Source organism: Hydra viridissima, unplaced genomic scaffold, assembly GCF_058129835.1.
Source record: "Hydra viridissima isolate aposymbiotic clone 2 unplaced genomic scaffold, HvirCarnegie_v1 scaffold_11, whole genome shotgun sequence".
Classification (NCBI taxonomy): Eukaryota; Metazoa; Cnidaria; class Hydrozoa; order Anthoathecata; family Hydridae; genus Hydra; species Hydra viridissima.
The window spans coordinates 279,662-304,879 of NW_028324310.1; the positions used below are offsets into that span (position 1 = coordinate 279,662).

Here is a 25,218-nt window from a genome sequence, read left to right on the forward strand (position 1 = left end):
AAAATGTAATTTATTATGATTAATTGGTGTTAATTAAATTGTGATTTTATCAATCATTTGCGTTAAACTTCTTTTAAAATTTTGCGTTGAAGCAAAAGCCAAACAAAAGTGTAAAAGTAGAATTTCTACGTTTTCGAAGGCTAAAGGAGATGTCTGTTATCTAAACGCACGACTATCTACGATTTCTACTCGTGATTAGCTTTATTATAGCTTTGTATATTTACCACAACTTTCTACTAGATTTTAATTATGTATCATAAAGCGTAAAAAACTATCAAGAAATACCAAATGTGGTATTTTTTGATAATTTAAATAAAAAAAGAGGTCAAAGCAGTTGAAAACCATCATCTAATAAATTCTGGGATAATGAAGATAAACGTGATGATTATGAAATTGATAATGGCGATAAAGAAGAAAACGTTTCTGACAGCCTTTTCAGGAGCAATTCTTTTAAATTTTCATGATTTCACGAAAAAAACATTAACATTTGCTGTAATTCTAATAATTTTACATTCTACCCAATTCTACCCCTTTCAAAGTCAAATCTTTCAAGAAAGGGATTGAAGAATTTATTTAATGGAAAGATGCAAGCACATGAAAATATATTTGCATAACAAAGTTCAATTCAAAAGGTAGTTCATGCTTTCAAAGAAATGATAATTTTCTTTCGCGTATACACTCCAATAGTAGAGCAATAATATTAATTACAAACTTGACGCACTTGCGTTTTTTTGATATTTCTGACAACTAAACAAAAAAGCAAAAAACAAATCTTAAAAATCTTTTGGAGCTATGTTAACAATACTCATGGTAACAGTAGTTTGACATCTAATAAATTCTTCAAAAGTAAAAAACTTTCAAACTTCAAACGTTACAGAAAATATTTTATAAAAAAAGGTTGATGATTAAAAATAATTTTAAAGTTACTCGGTTGTAATTTTATGCCCGGTTGTAATTTGATACCCGGTTGTAATTTTGTACCCGGTTGTAACTTTTTGTTTTGCTTTGTTTACTTTTTTACTTGCAGATCGTTGTCAACGGATTTTCGAACGTTTGCTTTGATTGTTGCGGTTTTTGTTTACAGTACTCTTAAATCTATTGACTTTTTTCCCATTACATTGTCAGTGCTCATTACTATCTCTGTTTTTGTATCTGCTGATGAGAATAGAGAATCGTTTTTTTTTGAGCCAATGACGCACGACGTGTGGTTTTTAGGCGCTAAGTTCGTGTACGTAAGAAATAAGGCTTTTTTTACGCTTTTCCAGAATTTCGCATCTTGTCTGGCATAAATAAAAACGTTGTAAATCCCATTGCTGATCTGAAGCAGGCGAAACCAGTTATTTAAACGGTGAACGATAGTTTCACTATAAAAGAATAAAAGCGCTGCATAAACAAACGTAACATCAAAATTTTGTGGACCAAGTCAGTGCACAAAAATGTGTGCTGAACAAAAACTAAAAGCAAAAAGATACTTCTCACCTTCCTCTAATACCGTAATTGCCAGGCATCCAAGAAATCGTGTACAGCAGATGTAACGCGTCACGTGGTACGACTGACAAAATGAAAACAATAGCAATTGTAACAATCATTTTCATCACCTTTAAGTCTTTCATTGGCTGTTTATTCGGACATTTTTGTAAAAGCGCTGTTTTATTACAACGGCAAAGCTTTAGATACACTGCAACTGTAGTTGACGAAAATACAAGAACAAAAAGGATTATCTTCATTAACGTGAGCACAATTAGCGGGTACGCGTAAGAAGGCGAGTTTACAGGTAGAACAGTGCAGATTCCGCTCTTGTTAACATAAAGTGCGTTAGCATAATACGATTCCCATAAAAAGGAGACGAGTACAGTTACAAATATAGATACGTGTATGCTTTTTCTTTGAAAACGACTTTTCAGAGGAAAAAGAATAAGTCTGCATCTATCGATTGCCATTACAAGTATAATTCCAGCAGATATAGTGGTAAAAACACGAAACAGGTAGGGGAATATTTTGCAACCAACCCATCCAAAGTCCCACCGTTTCCAGCAAACTAAAGTCCAATAAATAAAAACTGACGGGCCAAAAAACGAGCATAACGCATCAAATACTGCAAGATAACAAATTAGCAACTGTGTGATGGTTCCTTTCTTCCATTTCGACCGAAATATAGCTAAAACCAAGATGTTACCCCCAAGTCCAATAAGTATCACTGTGATATATCCAGCAATCAATAGAATGTCGATAGGTTTTAAATTACACTCTTGTGCTCTTGGCTTGGTAAAATTTGATCCCTGAAACGTCATTGGTTGCGGAACGGTAAGCAGGTTCATAACGTGTTTATCTTTCTACTAACTTAATGCAAATAAATTAAAATTTTAATAAAAACGTTGACATAATTATATTTAAGATTTCAATCAAATGCTGATCAATACATGTCGGCTGAAAAAAAGTTGTAAATTGATTTTTTGCTAGAAGTCATGTTTTAGAACCGTTTTTATACCAATGATATATTAAAGATACTAGAAGTCTAACTTCGATCCGAAAGTTGAAGCCGTGGAAGCCATTTCTAATTCGGGCAAAAAGCTTATCTACCTATATGACATTTTAAAAGTTAAGATTAAAATTTTAACATTGAATTCATAAGCTTCGTATGGTTGTTCTAAAAGATACATGAAAGGAAGTGACATTTTTTCACTGATTTCCAGTTTTTAACTAAGAATTTTTCATAAGGTGGACTATCGCATTAAAACGTGAGAAGTCTACTACATTAAAGCACTCGGTTTTTTGCAGAAATTATTTTTTACTTATTTAAGCCATTATTAAAACGAGTTTTCGAATGATCTTTAATTTATTGAGAAATTTAGATGCTCTCAACATTCACTTTTACTTTTATTTCACACGTTGGATATAGCACTTGCCCTTATTACAAATGGCGGATTAAATTTGCAAACAAAAAAAGCGGCTTCACTTTTCGTCCATTAAAATCCCGCAGTTAGACATTTAGTATATATAATATATCATTGTTTTATACAGTGGTTTCTAAAATGTTGGCGCATTGGCGTTTTTTGCTTTTATCTTGTTTTTTGAAAGATCATAAAAAAGAAGCCATATTTGATAAAGAAATTTGTCACCAACACTAGTGAATTACTTTTCCCTTATGCAGGATTAAAGTCATCGAGAACAGTCTTTTTCGTCAAGAAAGTGAAAATCCAAGGTTAAGTTTTCGTGAACTTAAAACTTTAAATGGAATTCAAAAAAAAAAAGAGAGAGCTTCTTCAACATCAGAAATTTTTTCTTATGAAAAAATTGGTGCGTACATACAGCCGTTAGAAAACCAACGACGACGGGTCCAGGTTAAGGTAGTGTAAGGAGCAAGTAGCTTACAACGATGAACTTTAAAGCGATAAGCAGGTAAAAGTAATGTTCTTATCAAGAGATTTAAATCCAAAAAGCATTATAAGTGATTTGTTCGTACCTTATTTTGTAAAGTTGAAAAGTGGTGTTGGACTTAAAGGTTGTTTTAAACTTAGTGGAATAGGCTTGTGTAAAACTTATACAAGCAAAATCAAATAATACATCTACAGAGAAACGCTCGAAAACAGCAAAGTTCCATCAGCAGACATGCTGATTAAAAGGAACGAAACCAAAAAAATGGTAGTTTCAAAAAGATACAGCTTACACACAGTTTGAATGGAAAAAATTAAAAAAAAATTTAATACTAACTTGTTTATAAGATTTGAAACCAATCGAATCTATTAAAGCTTAGGTGGGTATATAATTAGCTAAGATCTGAATAAGTAATTTAAAAAAAGAACTAAATACCATTTGGAGTAGGGTTCCAACCAAACTTTGCAACAATCCTGTTAAGTCAATGCAAAAAAAGATTCCATACCTTGCAACTAAGCACGTGGATGATGTTTTAAATGCTTTTGAAGTTTGTTGTTGTTCCAATTTTAACTTATCGCAATTTTTTAATTGACATTTATCTTATCGTGTTCGATATCATTATCTTATCGTGTGCGATATCATTATCTTATCGTGTTCGATATCATTTTAAAGTATTTTTTTTTTTGAAAGACCCTGATGCAAGATTTTTTAAAAATTATTTCTTGAAATTTGAAAGATTAGGGCATTACTTTCTTTATCTTTTATTTTATGCTACTTTAAAAAAAAAAGAATTTTAATACACCTATTTTTTGAAATCACTGTATATGCATGTGTGTGTGTATAGATGTGTGTGTATATATATATATATATATATATATATATATATATATATATATATATATATATATATGTATATATATATATATATATATACACACGCACACATATATGATTGAGATATGCACAAGCAATTTACATGTAATTCATGTTATTGATTTATAACGAATTAGTGCAATTTTTTTCTTGTCTTTTCAACATTTCACCAATATAAAGTAGTTTGCGTCATTTGTCCAACAACTGATACAAAAGCATATGTTGTCATTCTCGTGTGTTTTTGTTAATTTTGTTAAACGAGACCATTTTTTTGCTTTGAGGTTATTTTTATTTAAAATTGCTCTTTCTTAATAAAAGATAATTCCCCAATAAAGTAATATAGTTATTTCTACCTGGCAAAGCGAAAATATTTTACGATTCAATGTGCATTAATTCTTCAAATATCACGTGTTACTGCAGGAATAGTAGTCATACACTGGAATATTATTGCAAAAATAAATTGCACCAACGGGTGAACATGTTTATCAAACTTTCAAAATGAATTTGAAACTGAGTTGATGTCAGCTGCTTATTATTGATTGCAGGAATTTTTTTAATTTTTGTCGCCATTTTCTTTAAACATTTGTCAACAACGGTGAACCCCTTTTTTGCTTTTTTCAAGAAAGTTGAACAAAAACTCAAAGCAAGCTTTTACTTTTTACAGCAATGTAAATTCAAATTTAATTCCAACTTAATCCAAAAATTTATTATAAAACAACTCACATTTAATTCTTTATAATTCAATTACTGGTCAAATGAGACAAAAAAGAAAATTGATAAATTAAATTTCCTTTATGCATTATGGAATAATATACTGCTAGTTCTCGCCAATCATATTGTGGATTCCATAGAGATATTGTTTAATAAAGACGGATTACTATTTTTAACTGATAAGGAATCTTTCCATGGCTGACCTCCTGATGATATTACTCGTCATAAGCGTTAATCCATCGCTATAAATCAACCTAAAACTGTGTGTCGAAGATCCAGAATTCAATGCGTGATCCAGAAAGAGCTATTTAAAATAAACCTGGAAATATACATATATTTTTTTTGTACATTAAAATAAACATTAATTGTTGTTTAAGCACGCAGTTACTTTTCAGATATGTAATAATAAATTTGATTTACTTTAACCTAATAGGTTATCTTTTGTAAACACTGTTAGCGTTATTTTCATGTATTGTTTTATGATAAATGCACGTTTTTTCCCCTAAACTTTTAATTTTTTAAGTTTATTTTGATGCACTAATCAAATTATTTTTCATATATATTACAGTTATTTCTCATATATATATATATATATATATATATATATATATATATATATATATATATATATATATATATATATATATATATATATATATATATATATATTCCTATTAGAGTTATTTCTCATATATGTACTATTAAAGTTAAATTAAAATCGTAGAATTGAAGAAGATAAAAATTAATAATTGCTCGGGATAAAATAATATCATCGTATTAAGCCTGTTGAATCAAACCTCAATAAATATTTGGTATTTTTTCGTTTAAATGGTTCACCCAAGAAACAAAATCTTTCACCTTACAAGCTATCTTTTTATCTATTAGATCATCATGTTGCAGCAAGCTTATTCAAGTCTTAGTTTTTAATTTAAAGTTACTTATTAAAACTGTTTTTAACAAATGCAAAAACTTATTTGTTAATAGGAAAATAATTTTGTATAAAAGATAAATAACAGTTTCTTAAATTAAAAATATTTCAAACAACAAAAAAAAGAACAAAAAATAATTTAATCTGTTTTTTAAAATAAAATATTTCTGTAAATTTTTCGTAAATTACACAAGTATTTTCTTCCAAATTTGGAAGTTAGATTGATTCCAGGAAGATGCATTTTCGACTGCTGATTGTCAATATTATTTGTTTTGATATTATGTTTGTTTTTTAAATTATATTTCATTCGCAATTGGCACGCTCTCAAAGATTTCATGGCCCATCCCGAAAGTTTTCTTACTGAGAAAAGATCCTGAATATGGTTTCTGTTGTTTTGAAAAAACATCCGTTAAAAGAATCGAGTTAGTTAAATCTTAATCTTAGCTCCTGAATCGACATCGTGTTTGCTCAATAGATTAGTGTTTGTATGTTATAAGATAACTGGTTAAATTTATCAAATTTCCTCAGCCTCATTTTCAGGGAAATCTTCTCCTGCTTTTGTAAACAATCGCGCTGAGAACGAGGCCGAGGATTATCAACAAAATGAAATTTAAAAAACTGGAGTAAAAAAAAAATGATAACTTACTTTTAGGTCATTCAAGTTTTCTCTCTTTTTTATTTATGATAGTAAAGACGTATTTTTCTCTCATATATATATATACGATAGATATAAAACCATTATTTTTCATGCATCTATTAAAACTGAACTTGAATCAAAAAATTTGTATTGAATTTCAAATACCTCGAGAGGTTGGGAAGTTTAAAATCATGCGATTAGATATTGCTCTTCAATGTAAAAATATTTCTTATGAAAACGTTTTTATGAAAAAAAAGACAGACATGTCTTATCGAAGAAACCATGGTTTTATTGTCGCAAATATATAAGCCACTCCAGCCATCGTTTTCGTGATATCCTTACATAGTGGATAACAATTATGAGCTTTTAAAAAGATTTGATTATTCTTTTTCTTTGGTAGCCGAATATGTAAAGCAATTTACTTGAATAAAGAAAAAAAGATTTAACGTATACAATATGTTTTTCACACCAACCATATCACAACTGCTTTTTCGGTTTTTTATCAGAATAAGACAAATTTACGGATTTGCATTGAGGTTAATTGCTTCGAACAAGAATCCATTGAAAGCAATCTGATTTTATCAACTGTTTACAGAAAATCAGAGAACAACGCAGCTCCTTATGTAAGTTTGGTAGAAAAGGTTCTAAAATTTTATCTAATTATCTTATAACTGTTGGGATTTAATCTCATTTAATCTCATTAGAACTGACCGAATTATTGTTTATTAAAAACTGGTGGCCAGAGCAGTGCTAACAGACGGTTGTTTAGACTGAAGTATGTAAAAAAACGCTTTAAAGATCCAGAGGTATTAGGCATTTAAAACAACGTATTTAAATTTTTTACTTCGTTTGTCATCACAATTACTTCATTTGAGAAGAAACTCAATTTTTATGTTTAAACACAAAAGATATTCGAGCTTTATTATCTTTATCTTTACTTTCCTTTATCTTTGAAGCAAAAACGGTTTATGAGAAAATTAAATCAACCACTTGAGACATTAATTTGTTTGGATTAAAAAAAAAAGCATTTGAAACACAATTTATTTTTTACATAATACAGTGATTTGTGCCGCTCGTTTTGCTAACAATGGTATTGTAAGCCAATAAACTTAAGTAAATTTGATAAAATTTAAGAACAAATGTTAACAAAAACTTCGTAATTAAACTGTGCAGTTTGTGACCTAGTGTTCGTTGAGTCAGAAAATAATTTTTTTACAGGATAATTTAATTCGTAAAACTGCCCACAAATATCTCGCATGCTTGCAATAATACCTTACAAATATATGTCATTTTTAAACGCTCGAAATGCATCAATGCATGCTCATGAACGAATTTTTAAAAATAAACCAAAGGAAAATATAATTTAGGGAAAATTTTCGTATCGCGGCACCGTTGCTGCGTGCATCACTCATCCAATACTGAATGTGTCATACGTTCAAAATCCAACAGCAACCCTGAAACCATTTTTTTATCCACTTTCTTATTACAAACTTTAAAAAAGGAACGAAAAAAAAAATCAAATTGCACATCAAATTCAATTGGGCCATAAGCGCAAAAAGTTTCATCACGGCAAACAAACAAAAAACATTTTTAAGCTGGTATAAAATTACTCGCAAAAAAAAATTACTCTATTTTTATTATAAATAAATTATATCATAATAAAAAAATTATAATTTAATTATATTAATATAAATATTTACTTTAATAGTTTAAAAAAAAACTTTTAATTATTACGTTTCAAAAACAAAGTTCATTAAATTTTGCTCTCAATGTTTGATCGACAGTAAGGGATAATAAAACTACACGTAAGATATAGCACGATAAAGGTATAGTACGGTAAAGATAATAACTCATTATATGACTCCGAGATAAGACACGGTAGATAATGTCGTCACTGTAAAATATGACACTGGCGATGGTTTAAATTTTAAATTTGTTTATCAGCGTATATATTTTTTTTTTATTGAAATATTTTCACTTTCTTATTGAATGCGATTCCCAAACAATTTCGCCTTTGACTTTAATATAAAACCACAGTCTGCATTTGATAATAAACAGTTTTAATTGATATTGCATAAGCTGTAATTATTACAATACAAATGTAACGATAATTGTTAAACTAAGTCTTACCAAGGTGAATAACAAAAATATTTTATGAAAAAAAGTCAACTTTTGATATACATTTCTCATCTACGACACTTTCAACTTAAAATTAGAAGAATAGTAAATGCATTTGTAGAAGAAGAAAAGCCATTATTGTAGAGGAGTCATTACAGTAGAACAGCCATTATAACAGAAGTGCCATTGTAGTAGATGAGTCATTACAGTATAGGAGCTATTATAGTAAAAGGAGCTTAAGTTCTACAAGAATAGCATCTTTGAAACTCTGTCATGAAATTTAAGCGCTGCTTTGACTGATTTTACTTTTAATCAAGGTAAATTTGACCCCTGTATATTCTGTTTCATTCCAATTTTGCGTTATCGTAACTCTCCTGGTTTCTTCAGAATAAAAGCTTTTCCGCTGATCAAAGTGCGAAATCTGACTTTCGAACGTTCCCAAAGATTTGAACCTGCAATGCAACATCATCTTCAAACTTTTCCAAAAATTGTCATACATTTTACCGTAAATAAATACGTTGTAAATTCCATTACTGATTTGAAGCAGGCGAAGCCAGTGGTTTATGTGACCAACGCTAAAAATACAAAAAGAAAAATACTAAAACATATGACACGTGTAATGACATCACCCATTTATTTCAGCATTTGGTTAGGACCAGTTTTATTTTCGGAGCTTGGTTTTCGAAACGTCGACCGATAAGAGTAATCAGAACGAAACGATCGGTAACTCGATATTTCAAAACCAGATCGTTCCTATGTTTCATTCCCATATTTAATTCAAATTAAAATTTTGAAAAGTAATACGGTAAGAGTTAAAAGAAAACGCAGGGTTTAAATGTCTTTTTATTTTTATTTTTTTTCCTACGATAAAAAATTAAATTAGAAAAAAAAAAAATTATTATTCACACACGGTCCGCAAAAAGTTCTACTCCAGCGTAAAATTGTTTGAGACTCTTTTTTCAAAGTTGCAAATCACAAAAGTCAATTGAATAGCAATTTGATTTAGAAGTTATGAATTATTTAGAGAGCTCAAACCTTCAGTACGAATCTTTGTTCAGCACGAATCTTCGTAAAGAGTTTAAGAACTTCCTCAGTATAGATTTGCAAAAGGTTGCCATGATACCTTGATGTCTGAGATCTCGGACCCTTAAATCTCTTTGTCAAATTTTCCAATAGCGAAAATACAAAATAATAATTAAGACGGAAACAAAAAAACAGTTGTTTCACTTTATAATCTATTCAAACTAATGATACTGCATCTGATGGGCATTTTAATAGTGACATAGCAAGGGACTGGGAACTAACTTGAGTATTTTTCATTCTTTTCTAAACTATTGTGCAAAGGATTATCAACTCCTATCCGTAACTCACTCGAACCCAAACTTTATTACGCAATCAATTTGTAAGTTGAGGAAAAAACTTTTTTCGACGAAGAAAAGTGAAGCATCTGGTAAGTAGTCTGGTAAGTAGTCCGTTAGAAATAACTCAGCAAGAAACCTTACTAAAAACTATTTCAGATGGTTAGCAAATTACTCATCTTCCTGGAAAAAAGAACAAAGAATTTAAGACCTGATTACAGGATGTTTGTGACTTCACTAATCAGAGAGTTCACCAGTTCTTAAAGTGTAAAACTGAAAACGAAACTTATTCCCTCTGCTTCATCCATTACAAAGACGCTTCTGTTAAAAGGTCGAACAACTTTGATCGAACCTGCTAAGCAATTACTAATCAACACCAAATCATTGGGAATCAAATTAATTGATAATCATGTCAAGTTTAGATGTAAGAACAATCAAAATTATAAGGTTAATGAAGGAACTGATGAGGAGTATGAGCACAAGTCAATCGAGTTTGAATGTTCCAAATTTAAAAAGAGGTGCACATATTTTAGCCAATCAGAATAGTTCATGTTTTTTTTTTTGATTTTTTCTAGTTTGTAACATATCGCGAGGTTAGAATTATTTTGTTCTATCTCCAATTTTAAAAGTTAGGAGAAAATGAGTTATTAATTTTAGCTAATAATAATAACTTTTAAAATACGCATTATTTTTTGATTTTTTTTTCTAAATAAATTGCTTAAACATAAATTATTTAAAGATAAGTTATTATTTCTTTAAAAATAAAAGCTAAAACTTTAAACAATTTTTACTTTTAGAAAAAATCAAAAACTTTCTCCCAACGTTTAAACTTGGAGATAGAACAAAATAATTCTAACCTCGCGATATTTCAAATAGGTTAGGAATTCTTTCTTGGACAATTCTTTTTGAGCTTAAGATAAAGCTTCCAAACATCTAATAAGCATGAAAAAAGATGGTGGTGAAAGATTCTGATTGATTTAATGAGACAAGCCAATGTCAAGCTGTGCCTCTGCAGGGGTTTCCAGTGGAGCTTGAAACGTTGTGACAGACCGTCCGCATTCTTCATCCGAAATTTTTTAAAACCCTCCTCTTTGTACAATAAAACAATGAGAAAATTATAAAGTGGATATCTCAATCGAGAAGATATATCTTGAAAGTGAAGAATACGAAAAGAACAAAATAACTAAATAAAAATCATTTAAAAAAAAGGTTTGAATAGAAAAAAAACAAAAAACAAATTAAAAAAATATTTGATGTTTAGTCTTTCAAGAATAAAAATTTTTATAAAAAAACTCTAATATAAAATTCGGGTTATAAAAAAAATGTTGATGTTCCGACAAATATTTTGAAATTACCGATAGTTTACTATTAATAAAATCCTGAACGTTCGATGTTAATGACCGAAAAGTCCGATAGTTTCATTCCGGTTCTTCCAAACCTCTAAAGACCGAGCCTTCCAATTTTTTTACATATTTGAAATATACTACAGTTTGTAAGAACTATATAAAGGATTTATTTAAGAATTTTATATATATATTTACATAATTCTTACATAAAAGAAATTACAAAAGATTAATAAACTTACTTCCCCATGCCATTTTCTGTGAGCCAAGAAATTGTGAAAGATAAATGCAAAATATCACGTGGTACAACAGATAAAACAAACACGACGGCCATAGTTACCAACATTTTCATGACGTTTTTGTTTTTACTAGGGGTCTTTGAAGTGCTGCTTCTTAGAAGTGCCATCCTGTCACAGTTATGAAGTTTAACATACACGGCTATCGTTGTTGTTGAAAAAACCGTAATAAAAATTAATGCTCTGGCTGTTACCAGTGCGATAAGCGGGTAGGCAAAAGATACTGTATTAACTGGAACAACGGTGCAAACCCCTGCTGAGTTTATAATAAGTCCCTTTGCATAATATGCTTCCCAAATAATCGAAATTACAAGCGTTGCAAAGACAGCAACGTGTATGGTGGTTCTTCGAAAACGTCTTTTCAAAGGGAAGACAATTGACCGACATCTGTCGATTGCCATAATAAGAATAATACCAATTGATATGTTAGTAATTACTCGTGTAAAGAGCGGAAATATTTTACAACCAATCAATCCAAAATCCCATCGTCTATGGCACGTTGAAATCCAGTATATAAAAATCAAAGGTCCAAAAAATGAGCCTAACGCATCGAATATAGCAAGGTAAAAAATAAGCAAATCAATTATTGGTCCTTTCTTCCATTTGAACTGAAATATAATCAGAACCAAAATATTGCCAGCTACTCCAATGATAAGGACAGCAATATACCCAACAAGTAAAAAAATATCAGCCTGCAGCAACTGACATTTTAAAACCGATGTCGAATTTGAAACGTGTGATATCCTATTGATTGGTGCAGCTGTACTTGACAGAGGGTATGTAGACATTTTGGTATTTCTACTTTAATTTTTTGTTTTAGAATTCTTTGTGCTTCTTAATAAACAAAAAAATAAATACATGATACCAATTACAAACATATAGTTCATATATGTATTTGTGTGTGTGTATATATATATATATAACAACAACAACAATAATAATCATAGCAACAACACAACAACAACAACAACAACTACAACAGCAATAACAAAAGTATGATAACAATAATTTTAAAAGTTTGTGGTTTGTTGATTGCTCGGTTCTCTCACCATTGCTTGAAATACCTAAATAAATTAACAAATTATTGCGAATCTTTGTAAAAAGTGTTAATCAAACCTAAATATTGATAATTTTGTTTTGATACGTATACTATCCGCCCGTCTTTTAAGATTTCTAAAAAATTGAATTATCTTTGTTTTGTTGTGAACCATTTTAAAAGCCATTTTTACTTAAGCAAAGGGCGGGAATAATAAAGGATGTGATTTATATCTTAATCCCCCTTCTTATAAATAGAACTAAAACTCCAACAAAAAAAATTATTTTTATCAATCAAGATTTGAAAGTGACGTCAGCTGGAAGGATTGCTACTCATGTTAAATCATTCTTTTTGGGGCGTTCAGGACCATCTTGTCATTTTTTTAAATGCACTTGAATCTAAAAATAAGGTGTAAATGTTAAAAATCCTTTACAATGTAGAATGATAGTATTGGAAACGAAGAAGTAAAAGAAAAGAAAAAAAAATGCTTTTTATCTTTTTTCATTACACATTTCAGTCATTGGGCAAAATCTTCTGAGTTGTGATGATGAGCGAGAATGATATCCTCTGTATTTGAGGATGAAAACAATAGCAGATAATTTGTTTGCTTCCCCAATACTGATTGTTACTTAGAATCATGCGGTTGATCACATTCTTCGTTTTTCTCAATTTTAGATAATTGTAAACTAAACCAAAAAACCACTTCGCGATTGTCACGTTTAATTTAATTTTTAAATTTATTCATCCTTTGAGATAAAAAATAATAAAAAGCTTCATAGTTTGCACTTGCAAATGATGAACAATTATTCTTTATATATATATATATATATATATATATATATATATATATATATATATATATATATATATATATATATATATATATATATATATATATATATATATATATATATATAGAGAGAGAGAGAGAGAGAGAGAGAGAGAGAGAGAGAGAGAGAGAGAAAGAGAAACACGCACACATATTTAAATATATATGAAGAATGAAGTTATAGTTTGGGTAGGTATTTTGACAGCATGATGCCTTTAACATCATGCCGGTGATAAAGTTGGTTGATTGTTAACCATTATGACAGTTAATAAAGGTTTAACGTCTAATGAAAAGTAGATATCCTGAATGATCATCTTCAAGGATTTCACAAAAAGGAGCTAATTGATCAGAATTTTGCTGCGAAATTTTCCTGCACAATAACTAGCAACCTTCAAAAGTCTTTCACATTTTTTTGGATTTCTCGTTTTTTAATTCTGAAACATAAATTTTAGTCTACAAATTATCAAACAATAAAAGGTTTTACAAAACTTTACGTAAATCTCAAAACGATAAAGGAAGAAAAGAGTAAATGTTGACCATTGTTCCACCTGCAAACACCCCAACATTCATCAATTTAATTGCCACTTATTTGAGTTTCTAGTTTGCGGAAAACAAAAAAATATTGTCAAGCAAATGAAACTGAGTATTCAAGGCCGACATAAAATTACGTCAATAAAATTGCTTCATGAAAAAACGTTGTGAGTACGTTAATTGAAACGGAAAACAGCGAATAATAACAAACCTAATTGTAAATAATATATTTTTCAATAATTATTTTAAATGCTTTCGTGATTATAATTCTCTATTACTGATAAAAAAAAAAAAAAGTTTACTCTAAATATCTTCCTACCGATTGATTGAAGGTTTTATTGTTTTTTTATAAGTATATGAAAATTTAAGAAAAGTTTATGGGAATTTATGAAAAATGATGAAAACTTTATATATATATATAAAAATAATTAATCATTCTTTCGATTTTAAAACATACTCTAAATTTTTAATCAATGATTTATTTTGAGATTAAACTTATGGATAACAAGTTTAGTCTTAGAATTCCTAATTTTTGTTCCAATTAGTCACGTGCTTAGTTACGCTATTGGCCGTATTTTTATTGAAGCCATCCACTCAAAAGAAATAAAATGATAATAACTAAACAAATATATAAAGAAAATAAATGTTAAAAAGAAATAGATATGTTATACTACTTACCCACTTTGACAATGCCGAGTTCAACGGTTTTCACTCGACCTTGAAAAGCCTCATTGCGTACACATGTTCTTTAGTTAAGTGAAAAGCACGAATCGTTTTAATGAACAAAGATGGTCGTCAATGGTGCTTACAATACCGAGGAAAATTCTTCAAAGTTTTTTTTAGGTGTATTGTTAAAAGCTTCATTATTATAAGTAAAATTTAGCTCTGTAAATATTTAAGCTGATAAGTGCTATATTTATATACTCTTATTTGTGCTTGTGAAGTCTCTATATTAAAACAGAAAAAATATGAGACATTCGGTGTCTAAATTATTTAATAGCCTATTTTACCATAGCTGCAAAGCAATTTAAAAAAAACAAAATATATTTCCAATTCATTTTTTTCATCAACTTTTCATTAAAGGAAAATTTACAGTGTTAATTTTTTTTGATGGAAGAATTGCCCGAATAGAAATTTTATCAAGGTCTCAAAATTGTGCACAGCGAGCGAGAATCGGATGAGTAACCTCTTACATCATATTAACATAACAATAAAACAGCGTTTGCATTAATTAATTTTTTTTTATTGGTAAAATACCGAACGAAATGAACGAAGAACGAAATAACGATACCGTGGTTTTTTAAAAGTTTACAACTAACTGTGCTTCGTGTTTTTTTTACTCATGACGTAACGTATGACGTCATAGTAAGACCTATATGAACAAAAAAGAATAGGCAGGAAAAATGTTAACACCCAATTAAATTTTAACCTAACTGATCTGGAAAATTAAAAATCAATACTAATTATAACAATAATAGAAAAAGTAATAATAGTAAACAGTAATAATAATAATAATAATAATAATAATAATAATAATAATAATAATAATAATAATAATAATAATAACAACAATAACAATAATGATAATAATAATAATAATAATAATAATAATAATAATAATAATAATAATAATAATAATAATAATAATAATAATAATAATAATAATAATAATAATAATAATAATAATGATAATATAAAGGTCTACGATGCAAAACAAGTTCCGAAGATTGTTCGAACGTCTAAAAAAAAAAGAAACTTGTTTTACCTTAGACAATTGTAAGTTTTAGAGTATAAAATTATAAGTCGCAATATACTAAAAAATTTAGTTTATTATCATTTTTTTACTCTAAGACAGCCACAACAAATAATCTTACCAACACCTTGGCTGTTTGGATTTCATGCAAGGTACTGGTCAATTAGAATGAATTTGAATCTGAATTTAGATGAGATATTTCTTCTATTCCCATAAGCACTTTAAAAAACATGTTTTTTTCTTTTTAAAGCAAAGTGTAAAATGAATTCACATCAGCTTGTTATGAAACAAAGCTTCAAATGCTTTACGGCATCACTGCAGTTCAATAAAGATGGTTAACTGAAAAGCTTCTTATATGGAAATTTAAAAAAAGTCGCCAAGTTCAAAAAGCGTTGTTATTTTTCATTCTGTTTTTAATAAAATTGCTCTTAGATGATTGATTTGATTGATTTGATCATTAAGGTAGCTCTTTAAACCTATGACGAGGGGGTGTTAAAAACTAGGGGTGGGCTTAAAAAGGAGATCGAGCATCAGGTTTATTTAAGGGACATTATATAAAAACAACAGCACACAGATGATCAGCAAACAATCTTGTAAATCAACAATCAATAATGTATATAAACTTTTTACATAAAAAAAAATGGTTTGATTGCCAGTAAATGCGGTTTAAACATTGTAAAAATGAATTCTTTGACATACCATTAAACTTATAGTCCAACCTCTGTCTACAACCGTTTGGCAGAGATGACGTCAGGAAGGTTTTTCGGTTTTTAAAAAAAACCAATAAATTTATGAGGAGAAAAAGATAAAGAAATGATACAAAGCAATCAGTTGTTCATAAATCTCTTACCTCGAATCAACCTAATAAAATAAACCTAATTTTAGATGTGAAGACAAAGTATTTACATATCAAGTGACGCTAATACAAAGAGAAAGCAAAATTTAAAAAAAAAAAACAACCCAAAACAAGTTGAATTTTGGCTGATCTTGTCCGAATATAAAACTTTGATTTTTTAATTAAAGTTGTGTGATCAAAAAACAACAACAGCAACAACAACAACAAAACAATACTTTTTAAAAAGTGAAAAATAGTTATAAAGAAATATTCAGGATAGTAGAGGGATTCAGCATTCCTTAAAGAAGAAAGGCAGCGGGGGTGGGCGTTCTAAAATTATATAACTTTGATCATTTATGGAACTTTGACAACTAAAAAACTTTTTTTTTGAAAAAACGTTTTTCTAAGCTTTCTTAAGAAATGTGGGGAAAAAATTGAATTGCTGTAGCTGAGTGCTGCATCACTGAATTTTTATCTTTTTTGATAAAATAGTCTTTTTAAAAAATCATCAGCTAAGGACGATTCTAGCTAAGACGCTAAGATCGCTTAACACAAGAGTGCGCTTTAAATCCGCCGATGTTGCTCATCCCTTTCTTACTAACATTCCCGGACAAAGGTACTTTAGAAACGTTCAGGATTACGTCAACCTACATTTTTAAGTCGTTAATTTTTTTTATATACCTATGGGATTAATCTTTTTTGCTGTTGTTTTAATTCGATTCGCTCGTTTCTTTCTAAAAACTAAAAACGGATTGAAATTCAAATCGTCCGTAATAAATAAATAATTTTCTAGTATTCTTTTATTAGAGCTTCAGGTTATGACATATGGTTTTTTAAAACACACAGATTGTTTCTATAATTGTGCTGTTACCTTCTGTTGAAAGAGAAATACGCAAAGAACAGGTTTCAATAAAAGAGCGTTTGTTTTTATTTCTAATAAAGATTTGCGCTAAAATATCCACGAGCAAACCTTCCTAAATAAATATTAGCCGCAATAAAAAAAGAAGGAAAGGCTCTGTGACTTGTATTCGTGGTGCTAGAAGAATCAATCAGTTAGAACGTAAACGTTTCGTAGAAATTAAAAAAAAAAAAAAAAAAAAAAAATCAGATCGATTTGAAAAACTATAAACAGTTGAGTTTAAAACAAGAAATATTTTTAAGAAACTTTTAATATCTTGAATAAGTATGTCGATGCCGGCTGGCTAATATTAAAAAAAAAAATAGTAAGACATTCGAACAATGCTCGGAGCTTGTTTTTCATCATAGAATTTTCTATGGCACGTTTTTTTAATTTATTGTTAATTTGAGGTTAAAATTGCAGAGAACTGTCATCATAATATCTTGCATAATATACAAGCTATAATATATAATTTTGTTTGAAAAAGAAATTGATGATAATTTATTTAATTGGCACGCTTTTAGAACAACCTTGTTGCTCATGGTTACATTGGTTACTAAATAATTTTAGTAACAATTAATTTCAAAAACTTGCAGTTTTTTGTTAAAAAATATGATTCTCAGAAAAAAAAAAAAAAAAAATTAAACAAAACGCAGGGGTTTAAGCTTTTTTAAAAACCCAACATTTTAAAACAAAATACGGGGTTAATCCAGCATGCCTCATTTCAGAAAGGACGACAAAAATAGTCTTTACGAAAAAAAACTGCGAAGACAAACGCTGTGGATTGAAAAAAAGATGTTGCACCGTTGACGGTAAGCGTCTTTTTAATAGTACCCTATGTATTGGATTTGTGATAACATCTAAGAAAAATTTCTGTGTGTTTACATTCCAAGTTTCGAACTACAGATGCTGTAATGTCATTAACCTAGTACCCGACTTTTGTTTTTCTTCTTAGAATGATCACTGTAAAAAATGCTTAAATTTACCTCCCTGAAGACATACTTTTTTAATAAAAAGAAAAAAAAAAGAAAAGAATTTCTCAAAATTTAAGGCTAAAAACTGTTTATTATTCTTTAATTTTTGAGTAACTAAATAATATTGCATTTGTGTGAATTATTAATTTAAAATCATGTTACAATCAAAATACTACAATGCAGTTCGAAAGCTTAAAATTTTGCGCTAGAAGCCACAAACGCCAAAAATCTTTACATTCAACAAAAACACGTCGCGTGCATTTTTTTAGGTTTTTAGAGATAAAAGTTCGGCTTTTGATCGTCTTATTAAGAAACTGACCACCACGACCGTATCGTAAATTAAATATTCATCAAAACCATTTATCATCCGAATCCAACATGAGCAAAGCTTCATAAAAATTTGTTTTTTATGTCCGAATACAAATAACACTAGGAACCTTTTAAAATCTATAGGCTCTACAAAAAAAAGTCCGATGAGGGGGTTAATCTATAGATAAGGGGGTTAATCTATAGACTATTAATAGATTTGTTTTCAATTTAGAAAAGGATGAACTTGTCCAGTTTTAAAATTCATAAAAACAAGAAATATTTTGCTTATTAAGGACAAAAGCCAACATTTTAATATTTAATTTTTTTAAATATATTTTTTATATACATAATATATGTAACCTTTTCTCTTATCATCTTGATATCATTTTGTTGTTTTCCTGTTTTTTTTTTTTTTTGTTTTGTTTTTTATTTTTAAACATTATGATAGGTATCCTATAATTAGACTCTTTTACCTCCTTCAGAATCCTGTCGCAGATAAAAAAAATAATAAAGTTTAAAATTTCTTTTCCTGTTTTTTTTTCTTTTTCAGCCATAACATTGTAACAGAGAATCTTTTCATGAAGCAGCTCGATGACGCTAAAAAATATTTATAATAGGATTGTTTGCAAATACACAATACTAGAGGTCAGACTGTTGCATAAAGTCTCGTCACATCTTGTTCGTCTCGTTTAAGTTGTCGAGACTAAATCACGATATAAACAAGATGAAAAACGATATAATTAAGACTGTTAAAGTCACGTTTTTGTGAGTATACAATTCAGCATTTTTTACTCATTAATATAAATTATATTATTGCTAAGCTATATTGTAAGATAACATTATTGCTAAGTTATATATCGTTACTTTGAAAATGTAAATGCGACTAAGTTTTATGAGAAGAATTCAAACGATAATCTGGAGCATTCAGTTTATTGAAAAAAAAAATAGTTCAAAAACTCTATTAAAAAAAATTGTTTAGAAGAATTTTTTGATGAAAAATATATAAAAAAAAAAAAAAATAAGTTTAAAAAAATGATAATAAAAAAAAAAAAAAAAAATACTATCCGAGACTTGAGATAGAAATAAGATTAAGCAAAAAAAACTCGTGAAAAATTAATTTTAGTAGAGACCGTCACGTTTATTTAGTCGAGTCAGACACTGTTGGTATCTTCCATCTCGATATTGTTAATGTTGAAAGCTTGTCTAGTTACACTTTTTGTTTTAAGAGACAATTTGATTAAGCGAGACGAGAAAAGTCTCTCACGAGAATCTGGTCTCACGTCATTTTTCTTTTACACATTTTTGAGAAAATACTTCAAATCACCTAATAAAGTATTTTATACTCCTCAATTATACCTTTGGTTTAAAAGTTTATTTTATATATATATATATATATATATATATATATATATATATATATATATATATATATATATATATATATATATATATATATATATATATATATATATATATATATATATATATATATATTGTGTTATATATATATATGAAAAAGTCAATTTTTCACCTTCAAAAAGATTAACAGCGATTATCTTACTCTACGTGAAAAGTTTCACAATCTTTAAAGGATATTTAGAGGTCCCTCAAGTCTCCAAATTTTCATGAAAATCTTTAAGTTCATACAAGTTACTGGCCGCATTGGCTAGTTTTGGTAAAATCAGTTATTCTTACAGTAATTATATAAAAGTTTCAAATCTCATGTGACCATGCAGCCACTAAAAATCACAAGTTTATAGACATTTAACACTTTTTTAATTTTTAGAATACCTATACATAGATTTTGGATAAAATCTGTTGCAGGCATAAAGCTTAGTAAGTTATAAATTAAAATTGATATTTATGATAGTTTGGCTAAATGCCTACAAAAGCAAGCATACGAAAATCCAACATGATACTTGCTTCAGTAGCCAATGAAGTGGCTCCATATTCAACATCAGCTGTCGTGCTCTCAAAAAGTACAGGTCATCATCACAGAAAGAAACGTTTTCTGAAACTGGCACATTAATTACAAAAGAAAGTTAGCAGCTAATTAGCAAATTAGTAGTACAATGGGATGGAAAACCTTCGCAAAAAATGTTCCTGGTGACATTGGCATCAGTATTGACCGACTCTAATTACTTCGTTAAATGATGGTAATACAAAGCTCATGGGGTTTCAAAAATGACCTCTGGTAACAGGTAAAGCTACTGCTGATGTGGTTTTTAATCTTCTGAAATCATGGCAATTGGAGACAATCATGGTACCACTCTCTGCAACACAGGCAGAATGATTGGACTCTCTTCTTGAATCATTTATCAACCGAAATTTGCTGTGGATGGCCTGCTAGCACCATTGTCTGAGGTGGTATTGAGGGATGCTTTTAGTGTCTGCCAAGGGTGCACTTTTACTGAACCAGATGTTCTCATGGTTAAAAAATTCCGTGATAAAAGGTCCAAAATAAGCCAATATAAACAAAAAGAACGTCAGACTCTATTGATGAACGAGTCAAAAAAGCTGAAAGAATTCATTGCAGACTACTGTCAGCTAAATTAAAAAAGAAAAGACCATTGTGAGTTTTTGTCTCTGTTTTTAGACCAGAAGCAAAGAACGTAATCCGAAAGCTTTGTAGAGCACTATTGATAACTTTGCATAGTGAATGCCATCTGCTCGCTGATGATGAAATTGCTCTATGCTGCCATTGAAATGTACTAGAATTACTGCTCATAAATTAAAATTAACTACAAAGTTTAACTGATTTGTTGTGTGTTTTTATTCAGTCATGGTTTACTTGTAGAATTGTCACAGATGCTCCAATAAATAACATTCCGCTGACCCAGCAATTTCGTGAATAAAATACCAGCCAATGCAGAAGACTGGCCTAAAGATGATAACGAGGCATTTGTGGTATATTGCAGCCCGGAATTGGAAAATTTTCCTTTGTTTTCACCGCATCTTCAAGTGAGAAAACACAACTTCTAATACATTCTCCGTTTGATTGAGGAGAATATTTGTTAAAGTCATTGCCTTACAGTTCTGCAGAAGTGACCAATTCTTCACACTATGAGTCTTAATGATAAATTCCTAGATGTTCCCGTTAAATCGTTGCCTGAAAAACCATCATTGAAGAAGGCCTAAGGTTTTTGTAAAGAACCTGGCTAGTGATTGTACAGAGTGTGACATAGGGTTGATGCAGACATTCAATGAAACGATTACAAAAAATGAATCTCAGAAACAATATCTGCTGCATGTTGTAAAGCAACTGTTTAGTCATGTCTTGCAGATTGAATTATCATCACACACTGATTAAATTTTTGGCTTAAAAATGATACAAACTTGGTACAGATTATCTAAATACTTTAATTGATTTTGATACTTTAATTGGTTCTGAAATTTTTAAAATAACATCAGGTGATCACGAAGAAACTTTTCGCCAAACTTGAGTTCAATGTTTTCCTTTTGAATGATCTATTTATCAATTTTAAGGAAAGATTACAACAAATAAGTACAAGCCCACTATCTACTTAATACTTACTCAGTTGATAGAAAAATTAGTGTCAACGATGTCGTAAGCAGTGGCGTATCTAGGGTAGGGCAGGCAGGGCACGTGCCATGGGCGCCAACCTAAAAGGGGCGCAAAAGAGGCTAAGCATAAAGTGAGAATATACCGAAGAAATTGATTTTGACAGTGTTATTAAGAAATTTGCAGCAATTAAAGCTAGAAAAAAAAAGTTGTAATATATGTTACATAAAGAAATTGTTTTTTTATAACGAATAATGAAGTTTTATTAAAAGTTTGTGTCATCATTTATTAAAAAGATGAAGTTTATGTGGGGGAGGAGGGGCGCGAGATCGGTGATTGCCCAGGGCGCTATTTACCCTAGGTACGCCACTGGTCGTAAGTATCTGGCCGCCAAGACTAAGTAAACATTCAACGGGAGTACCTGATGACATGCATATAGTTTAGAGAAAAGCAGTGATTTTCCGTAGGGTAGTTAGACAGAAAACCTAATTGCGCGATGATTCAGTCAAAAAGGCCATCTTAGAAAAATCTGGAGCAGCCATTTATGTTTTCTTTGGAAAACAAAACCTGCCTTAAACAGCCTTCTTCTATTTCATTTGAATTAATTCACATCAAGTTTTCAATAAAATGGAAATAATTTCTTTGTGTTTATATGTCTAAAGGAAACTGAAGTTCTTTAAAAAATGCGAAACAAGATTATAACTGTTTTTTGCGGTTAATGCACAATGAGAAGGAATTGTTTGCGTTATACTAGGTTCATCTTCTTCTGTTCCGCAATTTACAAAAAATCTTTTTAAGTAATTAACTTGCTTTTTCAAAAATAATGCGCTATTTGCTGTGTAGTAATATTTAACTATTTGTTGAAATAATAATTTGTTTAAAAAAATATTTATTCAAATAATTATTTATTTAAATAAATAATTATCAAAAAATTTAGAACTTTGTTTTGAAAATCGTGACGATTTTCGAAATTCTGATATACAGATGCGGGATTTATAAAAAAAATGTTGATCCCCTTCGACTTTCTTTGTTTCTTGTAACAGACATTACGGAAACTGAGGGGCAAAAACAAACAAACAAAAAAGGCTTTAACTGTTTTTGAAGTATCATAATAAATGCAAGTTTACATATTTATCTTTGTATGACGTTTAATATTGGTCATGCTTAATATATCAAAAGTAAGTATATATGTCTATAAGTATATATGTTTATAAGTATATATAAGATTCGTTGCTGGAGTCAAATAAAGCATGTTTATCGCTAAGGCACATTTTTTGGTGAATATTGCAAAAATAGCAGGCATTACATCTTTAAAAATAATGAATCTTAACCAAAACTGAACAAACAATAATCGCAATAGAGAAGTTTTTGAAATAAATTACGAAAATATGTTTAACGCTGTGAAAAAGCAAAGTTACAAGCATCAAACAATATCGTATACAAACTTATATCATATATGTGAGTACTTACTGCGTAAATAAGCTTTATGCATTAATGTGCATTGTTGTTTTTAACTTCCAGAATTTGCAAGCAATCTTTAATACATTTGTATTAACTCAACTTTATTGACACAATATATTTTAACATTACTGACATGTACCTTGGTTAAGTGTTGAATAAAGTGTTTGTATTTCTTGAATTGCATTGAAAAGAGATGATAAATTTTATTGAAGAGAAATGATCATATTTATTCTTGATCAAAGCTCTTCAAAAAATTCTTATATTAGGTAATCAAAAGGATCTATAATCTATTCATCTTTTCTTTCGTAGCATTTTCCAAAGAGAACAAGAGATATTAATATTAGGCCAGATAAGAGCATTTTTAAGTATTAAAAGACGGGGGCTCAATTTATTAAATGCGAAGAGGATGAGGGGGGGGGGGGCCTAAATTTGTTGTTCCTGCCAAAGACAATTGTTTTTTCGTTGAATGTGTCGAACGTTTTTGTTCAACTGCTCCTTCCCATACCTTTATCAATTTCTATTACCTTAAACAAAAGTATACTCCTTTCTAAAAAATGGCTGAAATGTACCCCTCAGGTCTCATTATTAGAAATAAACCCGTTTAGCTCTGCAACTAGATCAAGGTAATATTTTCTTAACTTATCGAGGTTCAAAATGAGAAAAGATTTTAGTAAGGTAATATTCGTGACTCAGTGACATATTTCAACCTAAGGTAAAGAAGAATAATTTTTTCACTAGTTACGCCTTCTTGCTGGGTTTAGAAGCGATTTTTTTTTCTTCCTCATTTTAAAGTTTTAATTTTTGCTTCCATTTTTAGGTGATCAGTTTTAATGAGTACCGCAGATGTTATCTTCGTAATAAACTACATGGCAGCAATCAAAAGACAAATACTAATATTATGTCGGAACTGAATGATTCTTCAACTCGCTGAAAAATTAAGTTGATTGCATTTTGTGGTTTTCGATTGAAGGTTCCAAAACTAAGGCAAATTATTGTTCTTTTCAAAGAATAAAGAAAAAACAGAAAATCGATTTAACTCCCATCCTTTAATTTCCATCTAACAACTTCACTTTTAATGGTTCACAAAATTGCTTTAAGTAAAATTTTGGCTTGAAAAGTTGTTTTCAGGATTCAGATTTGACGATCAATCTAATTGTTGACGGTCATCTTTTAATGTTTGACCTTTAAAAAAAGTTTCTCCAATATTTTCCTGAATTTTGGAGAATTTTTTTTTATTAATACAACTTTTAATATGCTGCTTAAACGTTAAAAAATTTCGTAAAGTTTTCTTCGCCACGCAAGCGTATTACTTGCGCCATCATGACACCGTCTACGGGGTTATTCAAGTAAAAAATGCTTTTGGAAAAGATCTCTTTGTAGCAATTATTTAAAATATCTTTTGATAATAATTTTTTTTAAAAATAATTTCG

The 25,218-nt window shown here is 29.4% G+C and overlaps 1 protein-coding gene, 1 long non-coding RNA gene and 1 pseudogene across 7 annotated transcripts; 1 reads left to right on the forward strand and 2 right to left on the reverse strand.

The window, feature by feature from the left end:
• Window positions 1-776: 776 nt before the first annotated feature.
• On the reverse strand, window positions 777-7,159 carry LOC149881533 (RYamide receptor-like). 5 transcript variants are annotated; one of them, XM_090067355.1, is made up of 3 exons: window positions 6,534-7,159; window positions 1,480-2,340; window positions 777-1,364 (listed from the first exon to the last, which is right to left on the reverse strand). In XM_090067355.1, the coding sequence occupies exons 2-3, from the start codon at window positions 2,316-2,318 to the stop codon at window positions 1,079-1,081; spliced, it is 1,125 nt and encodes a 374-aa protein (XP_089923481.1). In that variant the 5' UTR covers window positions 2,319-2,340; window positions 6,534-7,159; the 3' UTR covers window positions 777-1,078. The 5 variants fall into 5 exon arrangements, with proteins under 5 accessions (XP_089923481.1, XP_089923483.1, XP_089923480.1 ...); XM_090067357.1 differs by lacking the exon at window positions 6,534-7,159 and adding an exon at window positions 5,818-5,836; XM_090067354.1 differs by lacking the exon at window positions 6,534-7,159 and adding an exon at window positions 4,972-5,416.
• Window positions 7,160-8,864: 1,705 nt separating this feature from the next.
• LOC149881534 (neuropeptide Y receptor type 6-like) lies at window positions 8,865-12,507 on the reverse strand (annotated as a pseudogene). The gene is made up of 2 exons (XR_016445236.1): window positions 11,586-12,507; window positions 8,865-9,217 (listed from the first exon to the last, which is right to left on the reverse strand). The product of XR_016445236.1 is annotated as a neuropeptide Y receptor type 6-like (transcript).
• A 5,693-nt stretch (window positions 12,508-18,200) lies between these two features.
• On the forward strand, window positions 18,201-24,937 carry LOC149881535 (uncharacterized). The gene is made up of 3 exons (XR_016445193.1): window positions 18,201-18,333; window positions 19,355-19,569; window positions 24,606-24,937. It is a non-coding gene; the product is annotated as an uncharacterized LOC149881535 (long non-coding RNA).
• Window positions 24,938-25,218: the final 281 nt, after the last annotated feature.

Bases quoted from the DNA above. Each gene is read 5' to 3' on its own strand.
- LOC149881533 (XM_090067355.1), bottom strand. From the start codon at position 2,318: ATGAACCTGCTTACCGTTCCGCAACCAATGACGTTTCAGGGATCAAAT. The intron at 1,365-1,479 runs GTGAGAAGTATC...ATTCTTTTATAG, and splicing joins AATTACGGTATTAGAGGAAG to TGAAACTATCGTTCACCGTT.